This window comes from Polypterus senegalus, chromosome 7 (assembly GCF_016835505.1).
Source record: "Polypterus senegalus isolate Bchr_013 chromosome 7, ASM1683550v1, whole genome shotgun sequence".
In the NCBI taxonomy this organism is placed as follows: domain Eukaryota; kingdom Metazoa; phylum Chordata; class Cladistia; order Polypteriformes; family Polypteridae; genus Polypterus; species Polypterus senegalus.
In genome coordinates this window covers 92,506,297-92,532,486 of record NC_053160.1, presented here as the reverse complement: position 1 = coordinate 92,532,486, position 26,190 = coordinate 92,506,297, and the positions used below count along the sequence as shown (strand labels likewise).

The window sequence follows — 26,190 nt, the reverse complement described above, 5'->3', positions numbered from 1 at the left end:
CCTTTGAAAACTGCTCCCAGTTAGACAATTACTATTACTGAGTAAATCTTTTGGAAGCCATTTCAGAAAAGCTGCTTTCACTTTAATCAGTCTCTTTGTCTGCAGGTGACTCTGATAGCTCGAAGCATTCTCCTCCAGTAACCATAGTTTCTCTACCCTGCTGCGAGCTGATGTGTAGATCTGTGTTCTGTTGGCTATTAAGGTGCTGAAGGCAGTGTTTCTGTTGCAATTTATGGGAAATGTCAGTTGAAGGCAGAGCGTACTGTACACACTCCATTTTCCCAGCTGGAGACTGTTCGTGAACGGAAAGCTAAAATGTAAATACAAGCACTACAGCCTTGCTCCTTTTTAGAATCTAGTGTGGGGTGGAGGAGGTTGGCTGTGGCAGAATGAGTGGCAGAGAGCATTGTCCTTCATTGTGGGTGGTCTAAGACAAAATTTTAGATACCCAGTTAGAAATACTGTAGTTGATTTAACACATGGAGGGGTCCTTGGTATTAAAACACCAATGCCAACTAGGCTTAGTCTGTTCTCAGTTTTTTTTTTTTTCTGTCTTTAATGCAGCTATCATACCATGTCTTATTTTTAAATGTTAACTTACAAATTTGAGATGCTGCTAGAGAATTTTTTTTCCTTCTCTTGGTCAAGTATTGTGTGTAACTAGTGCTTTAGATATATATATTTATGAAAAATAAGGTATCTGTTCTCAGTGTTAATATTTAGAATTCAATAAACTGCAGTATATTTAAGATTATTTTACTTGCAGAATTAACTTGTATGATTTCATCATCAAACTCCAGTGTGACTAAAACAAGAACACTGCTATTTTGATATAACTGTTTTTTGTGATTCCCCCAACACACACACACACACACACATTATATTCATCCTTTTTGTTGTTGAGATTTTGTAACTATGCCTAAATGTGTTTGACTAAACTTTCTGAAATATTTTAAGTTTAACAAAGTATGGTAAAGTTGGTTTCTTCTCCAGCAGCATCATGTACAAAGTGGAACATTTTTGAAATCCTTTACACACAATACCATACTATATTGGAAAAGTATTAAGTTAGTTAGCATTACCTCTTAACACTAACTTTAACAAAATGTAAAAATAGAAGCTGAAGCTATACAGGTAGCATATCACTTTTTCTGCAACATATTTTGCTGTTGGGGCAAATACTCTTGCATCCTTCACTCCATTCGTATTTATTGTAGGGACATTCTGCATGATAATCTGACATCCATCTAAGAATTTCACTGTACTTTGTATAATACTGCCAGTCCTTTTCACCCATTTTGTATGTAGCAGGCTGTAACAAATGCTGCATTACTATATAAGAGATATACTGGCATCCCATTGAGCTTCGGGTCTTCTGTTGCCTGATACGTTTACGAAAGACTGAAACATGCTCTGTTGAAGGCTCAGAAATTTGATCGGAAGATACTGTTTGGGTGTGATTTTATATTGCCATAGAGAAACACCCTTTTTATTAAACAGTGTAGGATAAACTATCTTAAATAGAAATTGAGTCTAGAACAATGGAATTTGGTGAATTGCTTAACAGTGTAAGCACCACAGAGCTGCCTATTTCCACTGTGATATTAAGAGGAATTACTCCTAGTCTTGCATGCCTTGTTGCATTTCCTATGTCTACAAATATTTGCAACTCTAGCTCATATTGGAGCCAATTTTATAAATGCTAATTAAACATTGTATAATTATCTGTTCACCATTTTAAAAAAAAATCTTGGTAGAGTTAAACAGAACAAAGTTTCTAAAACTTTTACTTCTTAAGCCTAGCTGTTTTGCAGGCTGGTCTATTAAAAGAACCTGCTGTAAGGAATGAGATGTTATACATTTGCTGTGATCCTACACCGATCATTGTTTCTGTAATGTAACCATTCACTCAAATGTAATGTAAAAAATTGTGTTCTAAGTTATAAATGATAAGGAGGGGGAGTAAACCAGTGAGAAAATTATCCATAATAAGGAAACAGTAATGTATTTTTTTCAACAGTTTAGCTTGTGCTATGGTATAATATTTGTTTCCTTAGCTGGAAGAAATGTAGTTTGAACAAAGTGGGATGAGGATTCAATTCAGTGTGTATATGACTGGTTTAGTGTTATGTTATGGCAAAAACAGATTTTTTTTTTCTCTGATGAAGCAGATCCTATGGACATGAGGAAATTAGAGACTGGGAGAATTATTAATTTTAATTGAATCATTTCTGCTTAGCACCCATAATTTCTATGTCCTATTACACTGTGCTTCATAGTCCAAGTGTTTGCAAAGATTCATTTCTTGTGAAAGTTGGCACTGGGGATGATTACATCAATAAATAAATAAACAAAAGGCTGACTTGCACTTGGAGGGTTTTTTTTCCTTTTTTTTGTCACTATTCACTATGGCTGTGAAAAATCATCAGAAAGCAATAAGCTGATGTGCTGCTTAAAGAAAGAAAAAGGCTATGAATAGATGTGTATGCATGAGTCAACCTGCAGTTTATATTTTTTCTTGAAGGTGAACTAATTTAAATTTATATGAACCTACTGAGATGTTAAGTATATAATTTTCATAGTGTTTTACAGACCAACTTTAAATGAGCATACACTCCAGAATCAAAGCACAGAACAACTTATATAATAAGCCAAAGGAAATGCTGTATTTTAATTCTTGCCTCTCTTATATTGTTAGTTCAGCTTCAGTAGGCATTGTGACATTTACTGGAATTTGTTTTTACAAAGGAAAGTGATTCTATCATGGTTATCCAATCTCTCTCTTCAGAGATGTCTGCAAGCAAGGTAAAATATTCCTCTGAGTCTATTTGCATAGCATTTAAAGTGCAAATGGATATTTAGTAGCCTGTAGTGTTAGCTGCCTTATTTAATTTTTAATGTTTCTTGGCTTAAATCTGTTGGAGCTTCTTTACTTTAGCATTGTTTTTAATGTTTTGTTTTTACTTATGTCAGTGCACAATTTATTTGGAATATGATTAATTTCTCAGTAGGGCATTCTGTGTACCAGTCGCTTCCAAGCACTTCAGAAGCTGACTGATCATTAAATTTAAAAGAGCCATGAGTGAAGACAAGCTGCAAGAAGGCTATTGGGAGTTGAGTCAGGAACTTCACTGAATGCATATCGATTGACTGAGCTAATTGCTGAGCAACCATCTCCCAATCTCTCACAACTATGCGGTACATAGTGGCTTTTTTGTCATTCCTGATTGTGTAGCTGCCATAAAATTAAACTTCTTGGGGCTGTTCAAGACAATGGCCTTTTGTTGATGTCTTTTAGGAGAGATTCTGGCTTGCATTCAGATTAATGCTACTTGCAATGCTTCTTTTTCTTAATTTAGAAATGTTAGTAATTTGCAAGATAATAATCAGTCATGTAATTTATCTTTAAAATTTTATTTGCTATTGAAAATTTAATAATCGGCTTCATCGAAGATAATAAAATTATTGAGCTATAAGGAGGAAAAACTGGTGTTTTTTTTTTTTTATAAACTTGCCACACTGAACTGTAGTCATTTTCCCTCAGCTGTCTGCCTCATGACACAAATTATACCAATGCAATCATCTTCTAATTGGGTGATTCACATATTTTGCTCTCTAGGTACATTTCAGTAATGTCAGTTTTGTTTTAGGTTAAGGAATTGCACTGCTTTAATTCATTACTGTTTAGTATGTGGTTTGCACAGTAGCGTGTTTTTTAAAAACGGGCTTTTTAGAAAGTGGATGACTGTTAATTTCAGCTCCTTCATTTAGTGCTAATTAACATCAGTTGCCAATGTATTCATTAATTAAGACTTGTGTAAATTAAACCTCAGATATATAAGAGAAACCAATCTAAGTCTTGCTTTATGATGTTTAAATAAGATATTGCATATATGACATGTAACTGATCATATGATCATATACGACAGCATTAACATAATCGTCTACATGCAAAATGCAAGAAGGAAAGAAGAAAACTTTGGCAGTATCAACATCTAGAATGAATCCTTTGAAATATGTGTAAATATGTACTTGGCTTTCACAGCATCTAGCAGGGCAAAGCAGGGCTGCATTGAGTGACAGCTGAAAGGAGTTGCTGCTGTATCAGGGGGATTAAACAGATGGAGGCTGCTGGTTTTTCCCCTCCATCAGCAGTCCACTAAGCTCAGTAAATATCTAAGTGCTGTCCAATCTTCAAGAGAAATACTTCCGCAAAAACACAAACTAGATACTTATTTTTAATTGAAGAGAGATGTTTGAGAATATGAGGAACACCAAGAGCTCCCTGAACAAGTTCCTTGTGATGTCTTCATTAAGTGCAGTTAATACAGTAGTCATGGATATTCTGATAACCTTTGTCACTCAAGGAACCAAAAAAAAAAAATGAAACAGGCCAGTATTGTTTTATCTCTTTTTTTTTTTTTTCCTTCCCATGCAGCCTTTATTGAATTCCCCAATTTTACCAAATTACTTGCAGACTGAGTGGAGGTGACCAGTGATGGCTGGAGAGGAGGCTTTATTGTTGCTGTCATCTTAATGTTTTCTGGGTGGTAAAGCCAGAAGTAGGCCCTTAATCTATCCCCCAGAGCCCCCAGCCATCCTCTAGCATTGAAGCGCTTACATATTTATCTCTAAAGGCTTGTTAATTTTGCATAACAGCCCATATGCCTTATTCAGCATTATGGTGTTAAGAGCATGTTGGTCTGTTTCCGATGCTAATGAAAAAACATGTGCTGACCTTGTTTCTGGCTTAGCCATACAAAAGTGGTCATACCGTGGTGTTTGATTTTTATTTGCTTTGAACCCCCACACCCCCATATCATCTATGGAGTTTAACTTGAATGGAAAGACAATTCCAAGATCGCATAATATAAATTCTTTTTCTTAATAAATGAGAAATATGGTGTTTTTAATAACCTGTAACAGGCAGAATCGTATTGAAATAAAACATATTTAGCTCCACTATGATGATTTGCTACTTTTCTATTTTTACTGTGCTTTAAACTGTCTTTTCTAATTGGCATATTATTCTTTCACAATAAGCAAGCTCATTTAACCTGTAAAATAAGTGTTACACAAATGAAACATGCAGTCAATCAGATGGTTAATATAATCTAACATGTATTTTTATTAAAAGTGATGTCCTTTTAAAGTGGTAAATATGTTGTCTTAGAAATTCCTGTTTGGTCGAAATATATGTTACAGTCCATTTAATTTTGATGACCACATTCTGTTTTTAAAAACAGAAAAAAATGATTCAAAAAAATTGATGGGGGTGTAGTAGTCTTAACAAAGAAGGTTGAAAAACCTTGAATCTGGCTTGCTTAAAGAAGAGCTGTCCGGGAACCATGATTGATTGGCTCTCACTGCTGTCCCTAGTGCACAGCAATAATGTTTCTGCCTTTTGTGAAATGGTTTGATGTGCCACCAGGGTCAGAGCTTATCAGCTGGAAGGGCCAGTGTTTCAAATGGGGCCAAAGTGCATTTGATAATTTATTGCAATCTTAGACTCCTAGTGTTGCTGCCTAGCTAGAGAGTTTCATCTGCAGTCAGGACTTCTGCGAAAGGTGGAATGCAGGCAGCCTAGAGGTTACCTGCCATTATGCAGATGCTATCAATGGAAGGTGTTTATTACAGTAGTTGGCCCATACTTCTGTCAAGGTGTGATATACTGCCTGCATTAGTAAACCAGCCTTACCACTTTCTTACCATCTTGTTCCCATGCTTTTGAAGGTTGCTGTGAAACAAAAAGCACACAAAGGGTCATTTCACCCTCTGCAGTATGGATTATTTCTTCATTTAATTGTAATATTTTATCAGAGCCAATATATACAGAGACACTAAGCAAGAAGTTAACTTAAATTGTAAATACCAGAGCACAAAGGTGCAGACAATTATTCAGAAATAAAGGAACTACTTTTAACTGTCCAAAGGGTTGCCTTGGTGGTTTTGTGCGTGTATATATATATATATATATATATATAATATGAGCAACCTCAGTGAGACAAACGGCATACCACATGAGGTACGTAATGCTGCTGTCATGTCTGTCGTCACACTGGTGCAATTAATTCTGGATCAACAGTAGAGTGCATTGAAATCTAGGTATTATTTGATGTGAGTCATAGTGACAGCAGTTGCTAAGTATGCTCCCCTTAACAACTATGTGCAGTCTGCATGCTCCCTTATTTTTATGTGTAATTTATTTTATTAAATATAAGTTTTTGGTTGCTCTGTATATCTAAGGAACAAACCATGAATTCAGCAAAAGTACACGATTGAAATTCAATGCAGAGTAGCTCTGATACAGTAACTGAATTACTAACAGTATTGTTTGCATGTTTCAAGTATTCAGTGACACAACACACAATTTGGGGGAAAGGTTAAAATATGTAATGGCTTTTTTGAAGATTTCGAATAAGCTTATTTTTGTACTAAACACACACACCCCTACATACTCTCAGATTCCTCTCCTGACATTTACAACCCATGTCAACATGTAACCTGCTAGGTGAGAAATGTTTAGCTCTGGGTGGTGGGAGTGCTCTGACCTAAAATAAAAGCCTAACTTGCTTCACTGAGTGCTGACAAAGGCCCTGTTAGCTGGCCGTGCTCCTGAGGAACTCTATTAGTTGCACTCCATTAGGCTTGTTTACAGGAGGGCTCTGGTCTCTAAGCACATGATTGAACTGTAGCCGAGTGACTTTTTTTTTTTTTTTAATAAACCTAAAAGAAGAACTTTGTCATAAAAGGAACAGTATAATGCAGAAGAATATATGTTCAGAAACTTATAAGTGTTATTATTATGCACAGCTTGATATCTAATAAATGTAAAAAAAAAAAAAATAATGGAGTCTGTTATGTGGTGTTAATTATATTTAGGTAGGTGTATTTTTGTTCAAATGATTTTTTGTTATTTTAAGCTCTTCTGTTCATTAAGGGAACAAAATGACATCATTTACTGGGGGCATGTGTATGAGTGCAGGATTACAGTGTTTGAGAGGGGGATTTTAAGAAAATAGCGGTCTTTCAAAGTCTAATTTTATGATTTAAGTGTAAAGCTTTATACTGTTGCTACTGAATAGATTAAGGAAATGTTCTGTGATAGTCAGTAAGGTTATTTACAATTCAGCAGTTGAGAATTGGCAGATCATTGGCTTGTCTTCAAATTGATACTTTGAAAGTAGAGTCTGATCTTATATGGGAAAATATAATAATAGTTGGAAAAACTCTAAATCCCCATCATCTCCCTCCCCCAATTTCTATTTTCCCCCTTTTAAAAAAGAGGTGGAAAAAAAGGTTGTTAAGGGCTGATAATTTATGGAGTCTGCAGCTGGCTGCCAACAAGGCTTTATAAATGCTTTTTGTTTGGCTCAGAAGACTTAGATGAAAAGAGCCCGGGGCTGGCACAAATAGCGCAGCATTTCCAAAACAGCCTTTAATAGGCTTTTAGACATACTACATAGCATGAACCCATGTCAGTGTCGAACTATAAACCTCTTTCCAGCATTTATTTAAAGAAAGGTTAAAAGGACAAAATGTAAGTGTCTAGAGGTTACTGATGCCGCCTAGTTCCTTGGGTTGTATTGTGGGCATTTGAGGTGTTGTCTTTTTGTACTAGTCCCCGAACTGATGTCATTTAAAGTTTTTCCTTGAGTTATATTTTAGTGCATCAGTATTGCAGTTTTTTTGTTTTTTTTTTTAAATACTGTAGGATATAATAAACACTTTCACTGATCCTGTAATTAAAGTAACAGCGGGAAATGAATGTGACAAGCAAAATGAAAGCTCTGAATGCTAATTCTGGGGAATATTGATGTGTAGCCTTGTAGAGAGCTGTTAGCCTTAAGGGAGTGGGGGAGGATTGCAGCCATATCTTATCATCTAGTTGTGGTCAGCATGGCATGTAGATTACCACTATTGAAATGAGGAAGGTCAGTAGCTGTTTTTGTAATCTTTTGGACAAGGATGAGCTGATGCTGTCAATGTTAACAAGAATAGGAAACCATAATTTTATTCTTGTATAAATTCAACATAGATCATACCAATTGCTTAATCATGATTCCTTGACTTTTTTTTTTCCATTCCACGAGTGATTGGTGAGGTTGGAGTTTAGTAACTTCACTGTAAGTATTTCTTTTTAGATCAACTGCAGCAGTACAGAAGGTTCTTCAGTTAAAGCCAGAGTGCTCTGCATCTGAATGTGTAATAGTAATGAGATTGCTGACAATTTCAAGACAAGTAATATCACATCACAGTGTTGTAAATCCAGAATAGAAGCCTGCATGTCATTAAAGGAAAACACATTTCCAATAGTATGTAGTATTGGGTCTTAAGACCTTTCTATTTTGTGAAAGCAAAGCAAAGCTGGTTATAGCATCTGTAACTCAGATTAATAATAATTTATTGACAATAATGCATGAATTTAGCTCTGTAATCGCTCACCTAGTATCACTCCCAATGTGCGTAGTCTGCTCCTTGATTTGTTCTGCATATTTGACATAAAAAATAAGTATCAATGGAAAAAATATGTAAACATTTAATCTCTATCAAAATGAAGGTAATGTTCTGAGAACTTCCACCAAGCAGGCACTGCATATTAAGATTTTTTTTATTACCCTCCGATGTAGATTTCCAACTGGCAGGCTGACCTGCTCACAGGGTCAAGCTAACGCAGCCCATCAATGAGCTGGGCTGGTATAGCAGCAGTTTATGTAAATGAACACAGTGTGACCTCTATTAATCATTATTCATCAGTTTTCACTTTCTGTGAACAGTGAGCCAGTCATTTTTTCTTAGGTTTAAATAAGTTCAAATCAGAGAGAGTCACAAGTTGCTCTCCTGAGACAAAGTTTGGACTTTGAGACAATAAAGCCAGGTCCTGATCTCAACCTTGAGAACGGGTGGTCCATTTATTTTAAAAGAAACACTCTCTGAGCCTAACACAGAAATAGCCTGGGGAGATTGTTTGTCCTCTGTTTTACAAGTGTAATCATGTTGACTTAACCCAATTAAAAAAAAAAAAGAGAGTGAATGACAGTGGCTTCTAGCACCCTTTTCTTTGTCAAGCATTATTGCACCATTTTAATTTAATATCACAGGAATTATTTTAAGCATGGAATAATTCCTACCTGTCTTTGAGGAGTAAGAAAAAGTTACCAAATATAGCTATTTTAAAACTGATGATTTATGCATCTGTATGTGTCTATTAAAGCAGAACATAGAATACTTGCTAAATCATATTATTGGAACAAGATTGTACAGCATAACTTGAGAAACTATACACTTTCTTTATTAATCATTGTTAAACGTAATTTGGGAAATACTAGCATTATGGTTTTGTGTAGTGTGATGGCTGAGTCAAAACTATTAACTTTCTCTCAAGGCTTGGTGGTGCATCAAAATATTCAACTACTCAAACAAGCACACATTTTAGTGCACAGCACAAACAATTTGCAAAACTAGTTAAGGAAAAGATCCTCTGATTTTTATATACTCCATTGAATTTGGATATTTATAATGTAACCTCCTGGCTGTCTTTCTACGAACAGTCCAAGGAAATTTATTTTATGTTGTAAATGTGATTTGTCATTTTCCTAACTTGAATCCTTTGTTAAGCAATATGACTGCTTTCTTTTTCATAAGCAATTGTAATTTTTTTTCTTGTTTTATGTTAATGAGTGGAATTTAATGATTTTTTTTTATAAGCTACAGAATCATACTGAATGCACCTCCACATGTCCAAAGCTTCAACAGGTTTTATGTGCAGACATTACAATTGCCTTCTAATAGTTAATTTTCTTTGCTTCTTACTCCTTGATTTTCCTGTGATACTCTTCAGCAGACATTCTACAGCTGCTTATAACAAAGCAAAAAAAAAAAAACACAAAGTAGGAAGACTAAGAGCCTTGAAGCAGCAGAGGGCATGTGCAGCCACAGCTAGTTTTAGTTGACCGGTCAATTGATTATTGACCAAATGTCTCTTCACACAAAAGAAATAGATGGCACGGAATAAGCTAGAGTCTAGTTTTCCAAGAAGCTCAATGATTTTTCCTTGATCAATAAAGCTCATTGAGCTTTAGAACAAAGGCAGCGGGGAGTGTGACAGTGATGGAAACAGTCTTGTATTTTCTACTGAAAAACGGGTTTCTAGGAGAAAAGAAAACCGATCATAGGTGTGTTGTGTGTAACGTATTTAAATTTTACACACACCTTACTCTATCTCTGTGAATAAGTTGATGTTTTTTAATGTTAGGCCATTAGAAAAATTAAATATAGGAGCTGATTTTATCATGTGCTACGTGTAAATTAATAAAATTAGGAAAGCATGCCTATCTGTGTTCAGATTCTGTAAATATGCACAAAATTGTAAAATTGTTTCTGCAGTGGATTCACTTTAGGAGTCACGGTTTAAAATAGATTCTTTGTTTTTTTACCACAGGGTGTCTTACTAACATTTTGGCTCTGTCAGAGTGATAATGAGTCAGCTGTGTGTCTTTTTTTTTTTTTTTGACATTATTTTCTCGCAATGTTAAGATGATCTTTTAAGACCCCTGGAAATGATTATTTTGTCCTTGTGTAGTTGAAGACACTGGATAGTAATATGGTGACTGACAAAGAATAAAACACTTTTCACCCACCTCTCTGCCATTCACTATCTTTCTTTGCAAGCTTTTAGCCTTTGCCATAAAAGGGGGGTGGGGGGAGACACCCACATTGTCACAGGGGGAGATATCTGGTGTTTCTGCCATAACAACATCTGCTGCTAAATGCTTCCAGACATTAGTCACCCTCTCTGTGAAAATAGTTTCATGTTGAACCTGCTGGATGATCCTTTGCTAATAAGTGCGTTCATCCCAAGGAAGAACTTGATTAAATCACCTCTGACATTTTGTCCTTGGTATCTGGAGAAGATATACAGTTGAAATTCTGAATTGTTTTGGAATATTTATTTGTTTTGAATATATACATACTGTATTTTGCAGAATGATTAGATTTGCACAGCATGTTGGAAAGAATCTAGAATGACAACTAATGCATTTGCTATGGCAGAATGTATTAGGCCTAGTTTTGAAGACTGTGACAGATTATATAAGCTCTGAGGCTGGAAAGGTTTTGCTATTGTAATGAAACAACATAACTCTCTTTGCAGTGGTTAGAAAAACCTTAGGGGAAAAAGGCTGCCTGACAGCTGTGAAAAATAGAGCCTTAGCCTTTGTGTATTGCAAGTAATTGCTCTCAAGCATAGGAAAGAGTGAAGAGTTCTTATTTTATCATAAATTGTTGATAAATTAGAAAAACTATCACTTTCCTCAAAAAAATGAAATGGTTATGAAGCTTAATAAATAGCGCTGTCCTTGAATTGTTCAGCTTTTAATGATTTGAGGTTTAAAAATGTGTAAAGAATACTGACATTGCAGGGTACAGAAATCGGATCTCATCTCATCTCATCCAGCAGTTTTGCATCAAATGGTTGAGATTGGTCAAGCCATTGTGATTTTTATCAAATGTGTGGTGCTTTGTGCGTATGTAGCTCTTCTATAATGCGAAATTCAGCACAAGCTGATTTGTGATCCCCTGTGCAATTAGTCCTTGTAGCCTTGTTTGAGTTTCATTGTTCATGCTTAGCTAAATGCACTGAAATGGATTAAACACAAATAAGCCCATCTAAAGCAGATGGTATCATAGTGCTTATGAGGTACTTGGAACCCTGCAGCCACTCAGTGGTCAGTGGCTTGACGCCAATGAAGTAAACTAAAATTATGTGTGTTATTCTTAGATGCACACAAGTTTGTGATTACTGAAAATGAATAATACAAAAAACTATGTACAAACATTTGGCTTTTTTAAAGATCTTTCGTAAGCAATGAAAGCATGCATAAATTCAGATAGGATGGATAAGAAAGTAAATTTTGAGAAATTAATGTTTCCCTTATCTTAGTGGCACTAAAACCGCCATAGATATTTACCACAGCTGCAGTGTGCACATTAGCTGAACTAGAAAGGCTCATTTCATTGCTGGAAGCATGACAGAACTTGGGTTTGCTGAAATAAAATTGAAAATCTACTCCTGGGAATTCTTCCGTCATCATTTTTAAGAGGTGGAGGGAAATAGCGATCTTTACCATTAAGCGGCTCTTTTGAAATATCTTTTTCCCATATTGTCTTATTCAATATCCAAGTAATTGTATATATTTTGCATGTTCATTTTATTTAACACTGGTTTCATTGAGAGAGATATAAAATCAAGCAAAGGCTTTTCTTTCCTTGACAAGCCTTCTTGGGTAAACAAGCCTGTATTTGGTTTACTCATTCCTGGTTTCACCCCGACCCTGTCATTGTTTAGTTTATTCCTGCCTGATAAAACCCTTTGCACACACTCTTTTGGCACTGCGTAGTTGTCTTTTATGTTCATTTATCCAAGCTACTTGCTCTTTGTGCTCTGTGGTGGAAGGTTTGAGAGCACCAATCAGAGCCCAGTGCTCCCAGCAGGAGCTGGCCAATCAGCAGGCAAGCTTTTGTTGGAAACATGAAACCCTCAGGGAATTAGCTCTAACAAAAGGCTTTCATTGCAGACAAACGTTAAGTGTCTGTGCTGACTTTTCCTGTTTTTAATTTTATTACTATAGCCTTGAATGGACGAGTTAGTGTTTCTTTCATGTTCCCCTTAAGCAGTTTTAATTATGTATTTTCTGTTGCACATGAGACATTGCTGGTACAAAGACTTTTATGGTTTGTAGAGCAAAGAACAACCTTTTAGGCAAGCAGGTATTCAGTCTTTTATGGAGGAAAAAGAAAACTGAAATTGGTAATCTGCATTGCTTTATATTCTATAGTAATACTCTGGCCCAGTTTTTGTTTAGGTTTTAGGTAGAGGGAATTATTGTCCGAAAGGGTGGTCGTCTAACTTTTCAGTGTAATTTTGTTGTAGAAATTGTGTAATTTTTATTATTAACAGGAAATGGTTAACATTCTGTGAACCAGCATGGGTGCAAATAACTGTTTGGATAACCCAGTGTTTTTTTTTTTAGGATGATGGGATTGAGATTTATAATAAGTGTGTGTGTGTGTGTGTGTGTGTTCTTCATCCCCCCAACTCCACTCCAAACAGACATAAAAATTCACTTACAGAATATTGGCAGCAGGGGCTGAACATGTATTCTGGAAGCATGCCAAAAACTGTTCGGAAACGGAATGACATTGAAACGAATATTGTGTTTTTATGCAAAGCAGTAGAGCGTTTACTTGAATAGTAATATTTAAATCAAATCCCAGTGTTGCAAGAGCTAGCAAGCTGGTGAAAGAGATGGGGGAGGGTGGTGATGGTGTGGAGAAGAAAGCAAAAAGGTTCAGGAAGATGCATCTCCCTACCACCACAACCAGCACCTTCTAAAAGCATGGCATACCAGAATTATTGTAGCTCACTTTATGAAAGTATTTAACAAATCACGTAAGCCTTTCATTTTATTTATTTGTTTAATTTAATTTACATTCACTTATATCTTTACCCCCTTCTGCCAATATAACTGCGCCTGTTCTGAATAATACAAAGCTGATAGAAAAGCACTTCTATCATACTTGCATGGCTGCTTGTCCTTTTATAGGGAAAAGGCAATTTAAGAGCAAGCTCAATAGGTAATATTTTCTGAATGATCTGATAAATGTCTTTGTGAGATTTCGAACTGTAATGTGGAGAGGAGGGGCACGCTATTATGAACCTGTTTTCAAAAGGCTTTATTTGAGGGGTTTTTTTTTTCCCAGCTTCTCACAAACCCCTTTGTCTGTTCAGAATGTGCAGATGATAAGAGCTTAGAGGCCCCTGAGTGCAGGCTTTGATAAGAGTGTCCAATGACAGCTTTTCTGGATCTGCTTGAGTAGTGGGGGGTGGTGGGGGGGTTTGGTTGCATGAGAGGGGGGTGTAGGAAGGAGGGAGGATAGTCCTGGTCAGTCTAGATATGCTGCTGACTGGCACTCAGCATATGCTGGCTGCCTTCCAAGTAAAAGCAATTAAGTGTGATAATAACAAAATTAAGAGGCGAATGTTGCTGCTTTACAGCAGGACATGGCAAAAACCCATTTCCTTCTGTCAGCCACTTCTAGATTGCATACTAAAAGGGTTGAAATGGTGCAAAATTTCCGGTGTGAGAGGAGAGGGAATTGGTCACGATGCCTTGAGGTCAATAAAACCAAAATGGAGGAAAGAGTAAACCACAGATTTTGAAAGATGCCCAGAAAGTAACTAATATATGTATTTAATGCTCATTCTATTAGTATAGCACCCCACCCCCTCCAACTTTAACTGAGTTTTTTTCTTTTTTGTATGCAGGTGTCCTTGTGGTGAATGTAACTTGGAGAAACAAGACTTATGTGGGGACGCTGCTGGATTGCACAAAGCATGACTGGGCCCCTCCCAGGTAATGAGAGATGTGTGTCTTTATTACGATTTTAATTGAGTTTTGCCATGAAAAGCCGCACAACTGTGTAATGCATAACTTTGACATGTCCACATTTGTAATGGCAAAGATGAAACCTGTGTGCCTGCAGTTTTGCCAGAATTTTTAAAAGTAAAGTGGGTTGTCACTTGCATTAAACAAAAGCTTAAGGCTTATTAAATGTTGACTGGCTCCAGCAGATTTTTAGGCACGCACACACTCCATGTTACAGGGAATTGCAGTAAATATAAGCTTCTGTTTTAGATTAAAGATTACAGTGGTGCTTTTGTTTTTTTTATTAGCTCTAGTGTGTTCTGACATAATTATTTACATTTGTAGCCAGATGAAAAGAAAATCATTCCAAGTAAAAATGCTAAAATAACATTGCATAAACATGGCTGACTAAGCAGACAGCAAAAGAATGACTTGGGCTTAGTAGTGTATAACATCTGTAAAAACAATAGCCTTGTGTTTATTGCAAGCCTTGTTCACATTTTATTTTATTGTTTTCATTCTTACAGATCAGTTTAAAAGAAAAAAAACAACCTGTAGTGCATTAAATGGCTTAAATATCTGAATTTCTGGAAATTCAGAAAGGCTATCATTATGAATTTGAATGACCTTGATCATATTTTTCAATTAGGCATTTTATTAAGAATGGCAAAAATGTACAAGTGAATAGGATGAATAGTTTGTTTCCTTATCAAGACAATCACAATTTCTGAATTTTGTGTATTTTGTTTTGTGTAGTATGCAGATAAATCTATGTAAATACATTAGTGAAAAATATTAGAACATTTTATGTTTTCATATGGTGCCTTTATTAGTGAACACTGCTACAGAGGAAAAAAATGAATAACAAAAGAAAACAACTCCACATTAGCCAAATAGGCTTTGAACAAACACCAGGAGCTAAAATAATCAGAACATTAAGTCAACAGTAGTGTAAATCAAATGAAAAAGAGGGAAAGGTTAAAGTTAGGTGAGGCAAAGTAAATACAGGAATAGTATACTTTGGCAGTGAATTTGAGGAGAACATCCATTAAGATCAAAGAAATTTTAAGGACAGACTTCAGTCACATTTCAAATTGGGGTTAGGCTAACTGACCTCAAGTGGGTATACTAATTTTGAGGCAAAGAAGCCAATTGATTTTTTTATATATACAGTATATACATTGATATCTATACATTTGTGTTTGTTTTTAGTTTTTGATTTACACCACAGATAAGGCTATCTAGCATTTATGTTTTCATGGGATTTTTCTGTGTTTTATCCCACTATCTAGGTAATTTTCCTCAAGTGATGATTATATCCAACACAAATATATTACTGTTTGTAACATACATTTTCTGACCGACATGGTTAGCATGCTGTGGTAGTCGTCTACTCCCTGTAGCCCTAAATTGACCTGGGAAGGCAGATGAATAGGCAAATAAAGCCAAATTACAAACTTAATTTGTTTTTGTTCAAGTTGACTATGAGTGTACAATGCTTCCTCTCTTAAAGGTTCTGTGAATCTCCAACAAGTGACCTTGAAATGCGAGGAGGACGTGGAAGAGGAAAGCGAGCTCGTACGGTAGCTGCCAATCCACCTGGAATGGATCCTAGTTTTACGGAAGCTAGGGGGCTTCAGAATAAGAACCGGGGTGGTGGTAACAATGGCAAAGGAAGGCGTGGGAGTTTGAACTCTGGTAGTGGGAGGAGAACTCCCCCAAACTGCACACTGGAAGAAATCAAGATCACTCCAGCTAGCAGTAGCAAGAGAAAAAACAAGCCACCCATGGAATTGGACCTCAATTCCAGTTCTGAAGATACAAAGTCAGGGAAACGGGTTAGAACAAACTCTAGGAGTACTCCGACTACTCCTCAAGGAAAGTCTGAAGTTTCCTTTTTGGATCAAGGCTGCTCCTCCCCAGTACTTATAGACTGCCCACACCCAAACTGCAACAAAAAATACAAGCACATTAATGGACTAAGATATCATCAGGCCCATGCACACTTGGATCCTGAAAATAAATTGGAATTTGAACAAGAGTGTGATGATAAAATGTCGGACTCTGAGGAAACTCTAGGCAGTGTTGTCCTAGAATGCACAGAGACTAGCTTTGGTTCTGTGAAAGGGCCTAATTCTCCTGGCAGCTTAAGTGTGACTGGAACACCTAAAGGCAAAAGGGATTTGGTCAACAGTGTTCATAGTCCTGTAATTAATTCTAAGAATGCTAAAAATGCTGGCAAGAAAAAAGGACTTGCAAATGATTTGAACAATTTGCCTGTCATCTCTAACATGGCAGCAGCTTTGGAAAACTGTGCTGTGACTGATGTCAATGCTGCAGCAGAAATGCCCAAGCTGGAGGCTGAAGGCATGATTGATAAAAAAGGTGTGAGTGACAAGGACAAAAGCAAGAAAGCAAACAGTGGGAAAGTTGACAAATCATTATCAAAGCCTAAGACTACTAGGCCTATCGCCCCAGCACCTCCTCCTCCTCAGCTGATAGCCATACCTACTGCTACATTCACAGCCACTACCACTGGTACAATCCCAGGCTTGCCATCGCTGACAACCACTGTTGTCCAGGCAACACCAAAGAGCCCACCTTTAAAGCCCATTCAGCCAAAGCCTACAATTATGGGAGAGCCTAGCACTGTAAACCCAGCTTTGGTATCCCTCAAAGATAAAAAGAAAAAAGAAAAAAGACGGTTAAAAGATAAAGAAGGAAAGGAGACTGGGAGTCCTAAGTTGGATGCAAAGCTGACAAAGATGGAAGACCCAAAGATTACTGGGAAAGATCTACCAGGACATTTTTTAAAGGAACATTTAAACAGAAGTGATGTACTTGCAAATGGATTATCAGAGTCTCAGGAGAGCAGGATGGCCAGCATTAAAGCAGAAGCTGATAAGGTGTATACCTTCACAGACAATGCACCCAGCCCTTCTATAGGGAGCTCTTCTAGGCTTGAGTGTAGTGGGCTTGTAAATGGACAATCCTCCATGGGCCCACTGCATGTTTTAACACAGAATGGTGGTGATGGGACCACTACTAAAACAAACAGTCCAGCCTATTCTGATATCTCAGATGCTGCTGATGATGGTGGTTCAGACAGTCGCTCAGAGGGAATGAGGTCAAAGACAAGTTCCCCATCAGAACTAGCCTCCAACAAAGAGAGTGTTGTCAAGAGCCTACCGTCAACACCAGTGCAAGCTTCCTCTGGTAAAGAGTCACAGTCTCCTTATTACCATGGATATGACCCCTATTATTCTCCCAGTTATGTGCACTCCGGACAGCCTAACACTGCTTCTGTTGGAAATGGTGGTACACCTCAAAGTAATAAATCTAAGAAGGAGGGTACAGAAGAAGAGAATGAAAAGAAGGAAAAAACGGAGGTATTGACATTGGACTCTAAAAAGAGTGAAATGATTAATTCAAATTTGCAGGCTCAGCACCAGTCAGTGATAACCCAGAGACATCCTGCATTAGCCCAGTCACTTTACTATGGACCATACACTTATGGACTTTATATGGACCAAAAGTCATTAATGGCAACAAATACAGCATATCGACAACAGTATGAGAAATACTATGAGGATCAGCGACTGGCAGAGCAAAAAATGTCTCAAAACAACAGAGAAGGTGAACGAAAAGCTGAGATCCAGCAAAAAGAGTCTAGCAAAGAAGACATTAAACAAAAGACTGTTCCTTCTGCCACAATATCAAAAGCGCCAGTCACTCCTGATTCAAACAAAAACTGCAACAGCAAAACTGGATCTGGGCAATCAAAGATAGATGATGGGAGCAAAGCACAGATGCTGGCAAACCAGCAGCAGCTGCAGTCAGAGAATTTTAAAGCCAAGCAAATGGAAAATCATCAACTCATTAAAGAAGCTGTGGAAATGAAATCCGTGATGGATTCAATGAAGCAAACTGGTGTAGATCCTACTCTGAGGTTCAAACAGGTATGTTTTGTGTATTAACTCTGTTTGTTACATAAGCAAGTAAATTGCTTTAAATTTTAGGCTGGATCTATATAAAATGTCTTCTCATTCTGTTCTTGGGTTAAGACTACAGTATAAATTACAGAAAGATTTAACCAGAATTAAGTACATTTCTCTTTATTTTTAAAAGAAATAACATTTTCAGTAAGCTCACTAACAGAGCTGCTATGTTAAAATTGTTTTTGTGGGTCTATAACTGAAATATCATAGATTTAAAACATAATGCTACTGCCCTTTTACCCAATATAGTTGTGTGAAGGAAATCTTTTCATTTGATGTTTGGTGCAAGTGAACTTCCGGGAATTAAGTTGGTTAATGTGTTTAGGAAGATTTAGACTTTTTACATTTTATATAGTTTCCATGTTGTGTTTTATCAACATCTTAGATACGATAACATTAATCATAATATGGCAAAATGAGTTGTATGCTTTACTTTGAAAATAATAACAGTTAAAAATCCTATTTAAAAGTAATTACGTATACTTGTAAGTATATCAGAATGTGGACTGCTACCAAAACATCCATCTTTCATACAAATAAATATATTCCCATTGCGTACTTAGTTCATTTTTAAATACTATACAATCTCCTCACAGCAAAACCCCTTTTTGCTGGACATTGTTGAAAAGCAAATTATGCTGTTGATTATGTACATATCTCCAATTTTTCTGCTTTGTTCATAAAATTAGGATCCAGAATCCAGATCTTGGCATCATTATGTTTACCAGCCAAAGTATATGGAGCCTCAGAAGCCTGAAGATCTTGATAAGAGGCCGAAAGATGACTGCACCAGTAAGACAATGGGAAAGGAAAGCCTCAATCTCCCAGTCTCTCTGAACACCGCAAAGGAGGAAACAAAAGACATCAAAAGACAAGACTCTCAATCTGTACCTTTGGAAGACACAAAGAAATCGGAAGATCGCAGAACACCAGTTGGTGGGAAAGATTCTCGAGGTGCTCGAGTTGCTGTCTCTTCACCTATGAGCCAACATCAATCATATATTCAGTACCAGCATCCTTATCCTTATTTGCAAATGTATGATCCCAATCATCCAGCCTACAGAGCTGTCTCTCCCGTCCTAATGCACAGTTACCCAGGTAAGAGGATGTGGTTTCAGTTCAGTTTTATATAGGTAAATTGGCTTGCGTAGTGACTTGTGGGTAGGGGTTTTACCTTAGGCTTTGTCATTAAAAAACATAGAAATGCTGTCTAAGTAGATCTATGGAAGGTTTTGGTGTAGAAGTCTTGAAATAAAAAACAAACTTTTTGATTTGCTTAGATGTTTGCAGGCTCAGTCACAATCATTGCTACAGACATACCATCTGACCTTAGCAGGTCAGCTCTTCCTTTGTTTGCTAGTAAAGTGCAGTACACTAGTGCTTCTTTTTTACAAAAAAAAAAATCATTACGTAAAATAGTTTCTTGTTAATGCAAGCTATACAAAATCCTCAAACTATGTATTTAGGTACACCTTGAATTAAGTCACATTTAGATTAGAAAGTTATGTTTAAAGAAAGGATGATGCAGTACAAAACTTCTTTTTATTTTTTTTTTTTTTTTACTTTACGAGTATTAATCTTGATTCAAGATTTCTGATTTTAATTTGAATTTCTATCTACACATGTTTTCACAGCCATTTTTCAAAGTATATAGTTTAATTTTTCAGAGCTTATTTGATAAAAAATCTAAAGAAAAACTGGTTATCAAAATAATTATCAATTTAAGTATGCCAGAAAGTAATTTAAAAAAATGGAAAAAATGCCCTGAAAGTGGCCTTTCCCACTTAGAACAAGAAAAGGGAAATTGAATCAAAAGATCTCCATCAGGACACTGTAGATTCTGCTTCCTCTTGTTTCAATGAAGTGCAAATATTTATAAATGTTCACCTATTGTGTCTTCCACTTGTAAAAATATACAATGCATTTATTTTAGCCATGATTTGACAAAAATACACACTTCTTTTGAAATTAGATGTTGTTTAAGCATATGATAAAAAAGATAGCTGATTTGTAAGTGTAAACGATGGTTCTTAAGGTAATTTTATTATGTTTTAAGGTTTCCATTATCCAATATATGGGAAGATGGCTGGAAGAGAAGACGTTGAGAAAGCAAACACAAGCCCCAGCATAAGCACTAAACCAGCTTCTGAATCAAAAGCTTTAGATTTGCTCCAGCAACATGCCAATCAGTACCGCAGTAAATCTCCAATGGTATGTGGACAGTAATCTGTAAATGATGTCTTGTCTTCCGAGTGAATGTTCTTAGTAGGGTCCCCAAAATAACTATTAATTCTTTGACATTTCAGACATCCCTGGATGAATCTGCTATTATACTGTTTATAACGGAAACTAAAGCTCACTATAAAGAGAAAATAGCATTTATTTAGGTTTTGACTTTGTAAATTGCAGTTATCTTCTTTACAGAATCATTTCTGTTGGGCTTTGAAGTGGGAAAACTGGCATATTTTTATATTTCTGAATCCCTCATTGTTTTAAAACATGACTTAAGTATAATATTGAACTTGTCATTGAAAGACATATACAAATCATAAACTGATTTAAGACATGGTAGAGTGTAGTAAAAATGATTTTAACACCACCTTTAATCTAAATAGTATTTGGTTAGGAGTATTCTTTCTATTCACTACTTGGTGCCCTGTGATTCATAACCCTCAAAGGGAGGAAAAATGTGAAATCTGATAAGCACTGATTTTACTGTTGCTAAGCAAGAAGATAGGTCAGCTTGTTTCCCATGACTTCCTTCAGACATTTCCTATGTGATGACTTGGCTTTGTAGTTTAGCTAAGCTTTTTAATTAAAAATTATCAAAGCTAACCTGACTGAGTGGTGCCTTCTATAAAGTGCAGTTTTTGTTCCCACATTTTGAGCCCATTACTTGGATGTTTTCACCCTCAAGAACAAATTATTCAATATTTAAAATCTTTAGTCAGCAATTATTTTTGTGTTCATTCCCAAGGATCTACATTTCAGTGTTTTAACAGATGTAAGCTAGAAGTAACAGTCTCACGACTGATAGATAATTTAGCAAAGAAATCTAGAATCCCTTGGGTGATCACCATAAATAAACATCACATTTGATCTTAATATTTTGATCTGGAACGTATCATATTTTATGGCAATAGTACAATGGCTTATTCTTCAGGGGGGAAAAACACAAGCATGTTCTTGTCTTTCTAAGTACTTACAAAACTGTTTTTGCCCTAAAGCCTGCAGAGAAAGGCCCTTCTGAACGGGAGAGAGAAACTGAACGGGAGAGAGAACGCCATTCACCCTTTGCACGGCACCTACATACACATCACCACACGCATCTTGGAATGGGGTATCCACTTATACCAGGCCAATATGATCCTTATCCAGGTAAGTATCAGTAAAAAACCATATGATCTACCCTTTCTCAAGATCCTTCAGCAGTTAGTCTGTCCAAAATATGAGTCTGATAAACAGAATTTTATTGTGAAAATTGTTCTATACTTTTTTTCTGAAGTCTATCATTACATCAATCACAATTCTTTGGTTGATTTCATTCAGTCTCTTTAATTTCATGAGATGCGTGTGTGTTAAAAGTCAGTGGAAGTATAATTTAAATCATCTAAGCAAACCCAGATAGGAAAGTGATATATTAATATACCTTGCAGTTTACATTTTTTTTTTAATCCAGCCTGAGTAGAATTTTAGAATTCTCTAGCTTGTTTGATTAAGAGGATGTAAACAGTATGATGATCAGCTTGTACTGGAAATCAAAGATGTAATGCACTCTTCATTTTCCATGGTGCTCAGTCAATTAAATGCATTGTGAAACAGCAAGAGCTATAAGCAGGTTTCTATTTTCTCCCTCTAGGTTTGACCTCTGCTGCCCTTGTTGCCAGTCAGCAGGTGGCTGCTCAGGCTACAGCATCTGGTATATTTCCTGCACAAAGGAGGTAAAGAAAAAAAAAAGTCAATAATTGTTTGAGGGGGGAAATTACGAGATTAATTTATTTGAAAGCATATTAAAATGGGTAGGATTATGCTTAAAAGTATGTGTTTATGCAAAGTATGTAATTGTAGAAATCAGACTAATGGATTTGAGCTAATGTAAAATATGTCTAAATTTGTCAACTAAAATATTATTGTATTTGAAGACATTTTCTGAAAATGATTGTATTTTTAGAAGGAATAACAATATGAAAGAACTTTTCTTTTTCTTTTTTTTTGCAGGGAATGAAAAGAGGGGGAAAAATGTACATAGCAAGCATGTGACTGGATCACATGGGAAGAAATGCTTTATAACAGACATCAGTTCCATGGTGTTGATATTGATTGCCTTAATGGCAGGCAAAAAACGTCATTTCATTTTTTTTAATTGAAAATTTTATACAGAGTTACCAATGTTGCTGTAATTACACTTTTGTTGAAATATATATTCTTAACCTTTTATTTTGTAACAGTAACCAGGCGCACACATGCAGGGTCAGCTGCTAGTGGCAAGCATTAGTAGAAAAATGTGTTTGTCACATTTAAAAAAAAAATAAAGTGTTAGAATAAAAGAAATGGCCACTATATTTGTATAGAAATATATTGTTCTGTATCAGTGTGCCTGATTGTATGTATATTGTAATTTTCTCTACTTGCCCTTGGAGAGGCTAGCTATACAAGTGACACTTTGGTACAATACATATGTGTACTATTTACTAAACTCCTTGGCTTTGTATTATTTAAATCTGCATCCGTGTACATTTGACTGTATTCACCTGTTTGTAATTGTGAATTGTGAAGAATATTCATTCTGAGGGCTTTGGGTGCCAGTACCATAAAACTGTGGTGTATATACTGTATAGATTTTAAATGGCAAAATATAATGTATGTCTGTTAATAATAATAATAATAATAATGATAATAATAATAATAATTATGTTTTTTAATGACCTTGAATGGCAATTACCCGATAGCCTGCATAGCTGAAGACATTTGTGATTGTTCTATTACTTGAATAGTTCTGCAGCCTTTTTAAATGTTTACAATTATCCACATTTAGGGAAAAGATTTAAAAGACGTTGCCTGGTTACTTGTTTCATGCTGTAATCTAGTTTATTTTATGTAAAGTGTATATTGAATGCTTTCTTTTTTTATACCTGCCTTAAAATAATTTGGCAATCAGAATAAAAAGTTGTTTTTGTATGTGTTTTTTCTATGTTTTCATTTATTCTGCAACCTCAGTGTTAGGAATTTACATTTTTAAGGTTCAAATGAATTGTCCGGTGAAAATGTCCTTCATCCCACTCACGAAGGACCACTTTAAATTTGTTGGCCTACCTAACCAACAGTTCTTCACTCAGTGGGAAGGAGCTTTAAAAGATTACTCTGCCCAAAAATGATCATTTTGTATCCCTTCACCCCGTAGTAGTAGCTGAGCAAATGTTTTAATATCAAATTTTCATGGCCAATTGAAGTAGAGTTCTTGGTACAGTGGGCTTTAACGAGGACCCAAATGGAACGATGGCAGACAATATAAAGAAATGTACCAGGGATGTTCAAAATGGTTCTGCACTTTTATATTTTTGTTGGAATTGATGATGGTATAGGAGTAGTAATTGGGCATTAAAAAGTTGGTATGACACGGGGAAAATTGCATCGTGAACGATGGTTGGCCTTGTCACCTGCAGATGTCATATTACACAATGAGAAATTGCATAGGATGTTAAATTGGAAGACTCTGAAATGACTTTCCAGCAGAGTGACATAGATACTTTATTAATCTCAAGGGGAAATTCACATACTCCAGCAGCAGCATACTGATAAACAATATTAAATTAAAGAGTGATAAAAATGCAGGTATAACGGACAATAACTTTGTATAATGTTAACGTTTACCCCCACCGGGTGGAATTGAAGAGTCGCATAGTGTGGGGGAGGAGCGATCTTCTCAGTCTGTCAGTGGAGCAGAACAGTGACATTAGTCTGTCGCTGAAGCTGCTCCTCTGTCTGGAGATGATACTGTTCAGTGGATGTAGTGGATTTTTCATGATTGACAGGAGCCAGCTCAGCACCCGTTGCTTTGCCACAGATGTCAAACTGTCCAGCTCCGTGCCTACAATAGAGCCTGCCTTCCTCTCCAGTTTGTCCAGGCGTGAGGCACACCACCGTGTAGAAGAGGGCGCTCACCACAACCGTCTGATAGAACATCTGCACCATCTTCTTGCAGATGTTAAAAGACGCCAGCCTTCTAAGGAAGTATAATCGTCTCTGTCCTCTCTTGCACAGAGCATCAGTATTGGCAGTCCAGTCCAATTTATCATCCAGCTGCACTCCCAGATCCATGAGGGGCCTGGTCCTCCAAAAATCCACCACCACCTCCTTGGTTTTGCTGGTGTTCAGTTGTAGGTGGTTTGAGTCGCACCATTTAACAAAGTCCTTGATTAGGATCCTATACTCCTCCTCCTCCTGCCCACTCCTGATGCAGCCCACAACAGTGTCATCAGTGAACTTTTGCATGTGGCAGGACTCAGAGTTGTATTGGAAGTGTGATTGTATATAGGCTGAACGGGACAGGAAAAAGTACAGTCCCCAGCAGCACTCCTGTGTTGCTGACCAAAATGTCAGACCTGCAGCTCCCGAGACGCACATACTGCTTTTTTTCTGTAAGATAGTCCACGATCCATACCACCAGGTATGAATCTACTCCCATCTCTGTCAGATTGTCCCTAAGTAGCTGAGGTTGGATGGTGTTGAAGGTGCTAGAGAAGTCCAGAAACATAATTCTTACAGCACTACTGCCTCTGGCCAAGTGGGAAAGGGATCAGTGTAGCAAATAGATGACGGCATCCTCTGCTCCCACCTTCTCCTGGTATGCGAAATGCAGAGGGTCGAGGGCGTGGCAGACCTGTGGCCTGTGGTGAAACAGCAGCCGTTCCATGGTTGCGCATTTGCACATTTCTAATGTATTACAAGCTTGTATCTTTTTCTGACAGCTAATAAAGTCCTACATGACAGAGTCAATGCTGTGAAAATGCTTTCCAAGTATGGCAAGTTAAGTACAATCAAATTGCGATGCTAGTGTTGATCAGCAAAATTCAGCAAAGTATTTTTCACAGCAAATATGCTGTCTTCACTGGTGACTTTGTTTGAAAAATATTTTCCTGGAAATTTGCCGTGTGGCAGGCTTAAATTTGTTTTCTCCAGGTCTCCATGATACTTTGCGAGGCCAGCAATCCATCACAGAACTGTAACAGATAATGTTGAATGGTACAAATCCACCAACACCAAAACCTCCGTATATAACACTAATCCTAGTAGAGGAGTAAAAATTAGAAAATACATTTAAACACAATAAGTGCACACAGAAGGAAATGTGTTGGTGTTTTTGTATCTTAAAGATAATGTCTTTTTGTTTATCCTTGTTTGTGAGCTGTATGCAATCTGAGTGCCTACCCCCTTCAATAATATTACCCAAAGTGCTTTCTAGATGATGCGAACAGGAACAAGTGAAGAATCTACATGTGTTAATGTTGTGATTATTTGGTAGCAGTGACAGTGAACAACCAAAAGGGCCAGGATTTTAATTTTTAGCTTGAGAGAGGCAAATATTTACTATCTGGAATCTGTAGGCAAGACAAAGCCTTGGTGAATTCATGTTTCCTGCCTGTAGAAAATTTTACTGGTCTGATATTTAATTCTATTAATTTTATCTCAGGGACATATTATGTTGCAATGGTTAGCACTGCTGTCTCGCATCCCAGGTCAGATTTTTGGCCTCAATAATTGGTCCA

The 26,190-nt window shown here is 36.6% G+C and overlaps 1 protein-coding gene across 6 annotated transcripts in view; it reads left to right on the top strand.

Moving 5' to 3' along the window:
• znf608 (zinc finger protein 608) overlaps positions 1-23,145 on the top strand; it is a 59,217-nt gene extending 36,072 nt beyond the window's left edge. For 5 of the 6 annotated variants that reach the window (XM_039759018.1, XM_039759020.1, XM_039759017.1 and 2 more), the window contains 7 exons: positions 14,327-14,414; positions 15,940-18,385; positions 19,114-19,522; positions 20,481-20,635; positions 21,652-21,802; positions 22,284-22,365; positions 22,643-23,145. In XM_039759018.1, coding sequence (XP_039614952.1) covers positions 14,327-14,414; positions 15,940-18,385; positions 19,114-19,522; positions 20,481-20,635; positions 21,652-21,802; positions 22,284-22,365; positions 22,643-22,649 — 3,338 coding nt within the window. In that variant the 3' untranslated portion in view covers positions 22,650-23,145. Of the gene's footprint in view, positions 1-14,326; positions 14,415-15,939; positions 18,386-19,113; positions 19,523-20,480; positions 20,636-21,651; positions 21,803-22,283; positions 22,370-22,642 lie in introns of those variants that run through there. The other variant, XM_039759019.1, reaches the window with a different exon arrangement.
• The last annotated feature ends 3,045 nt before the right edge of the window (positions 23,146-26,190 follow it).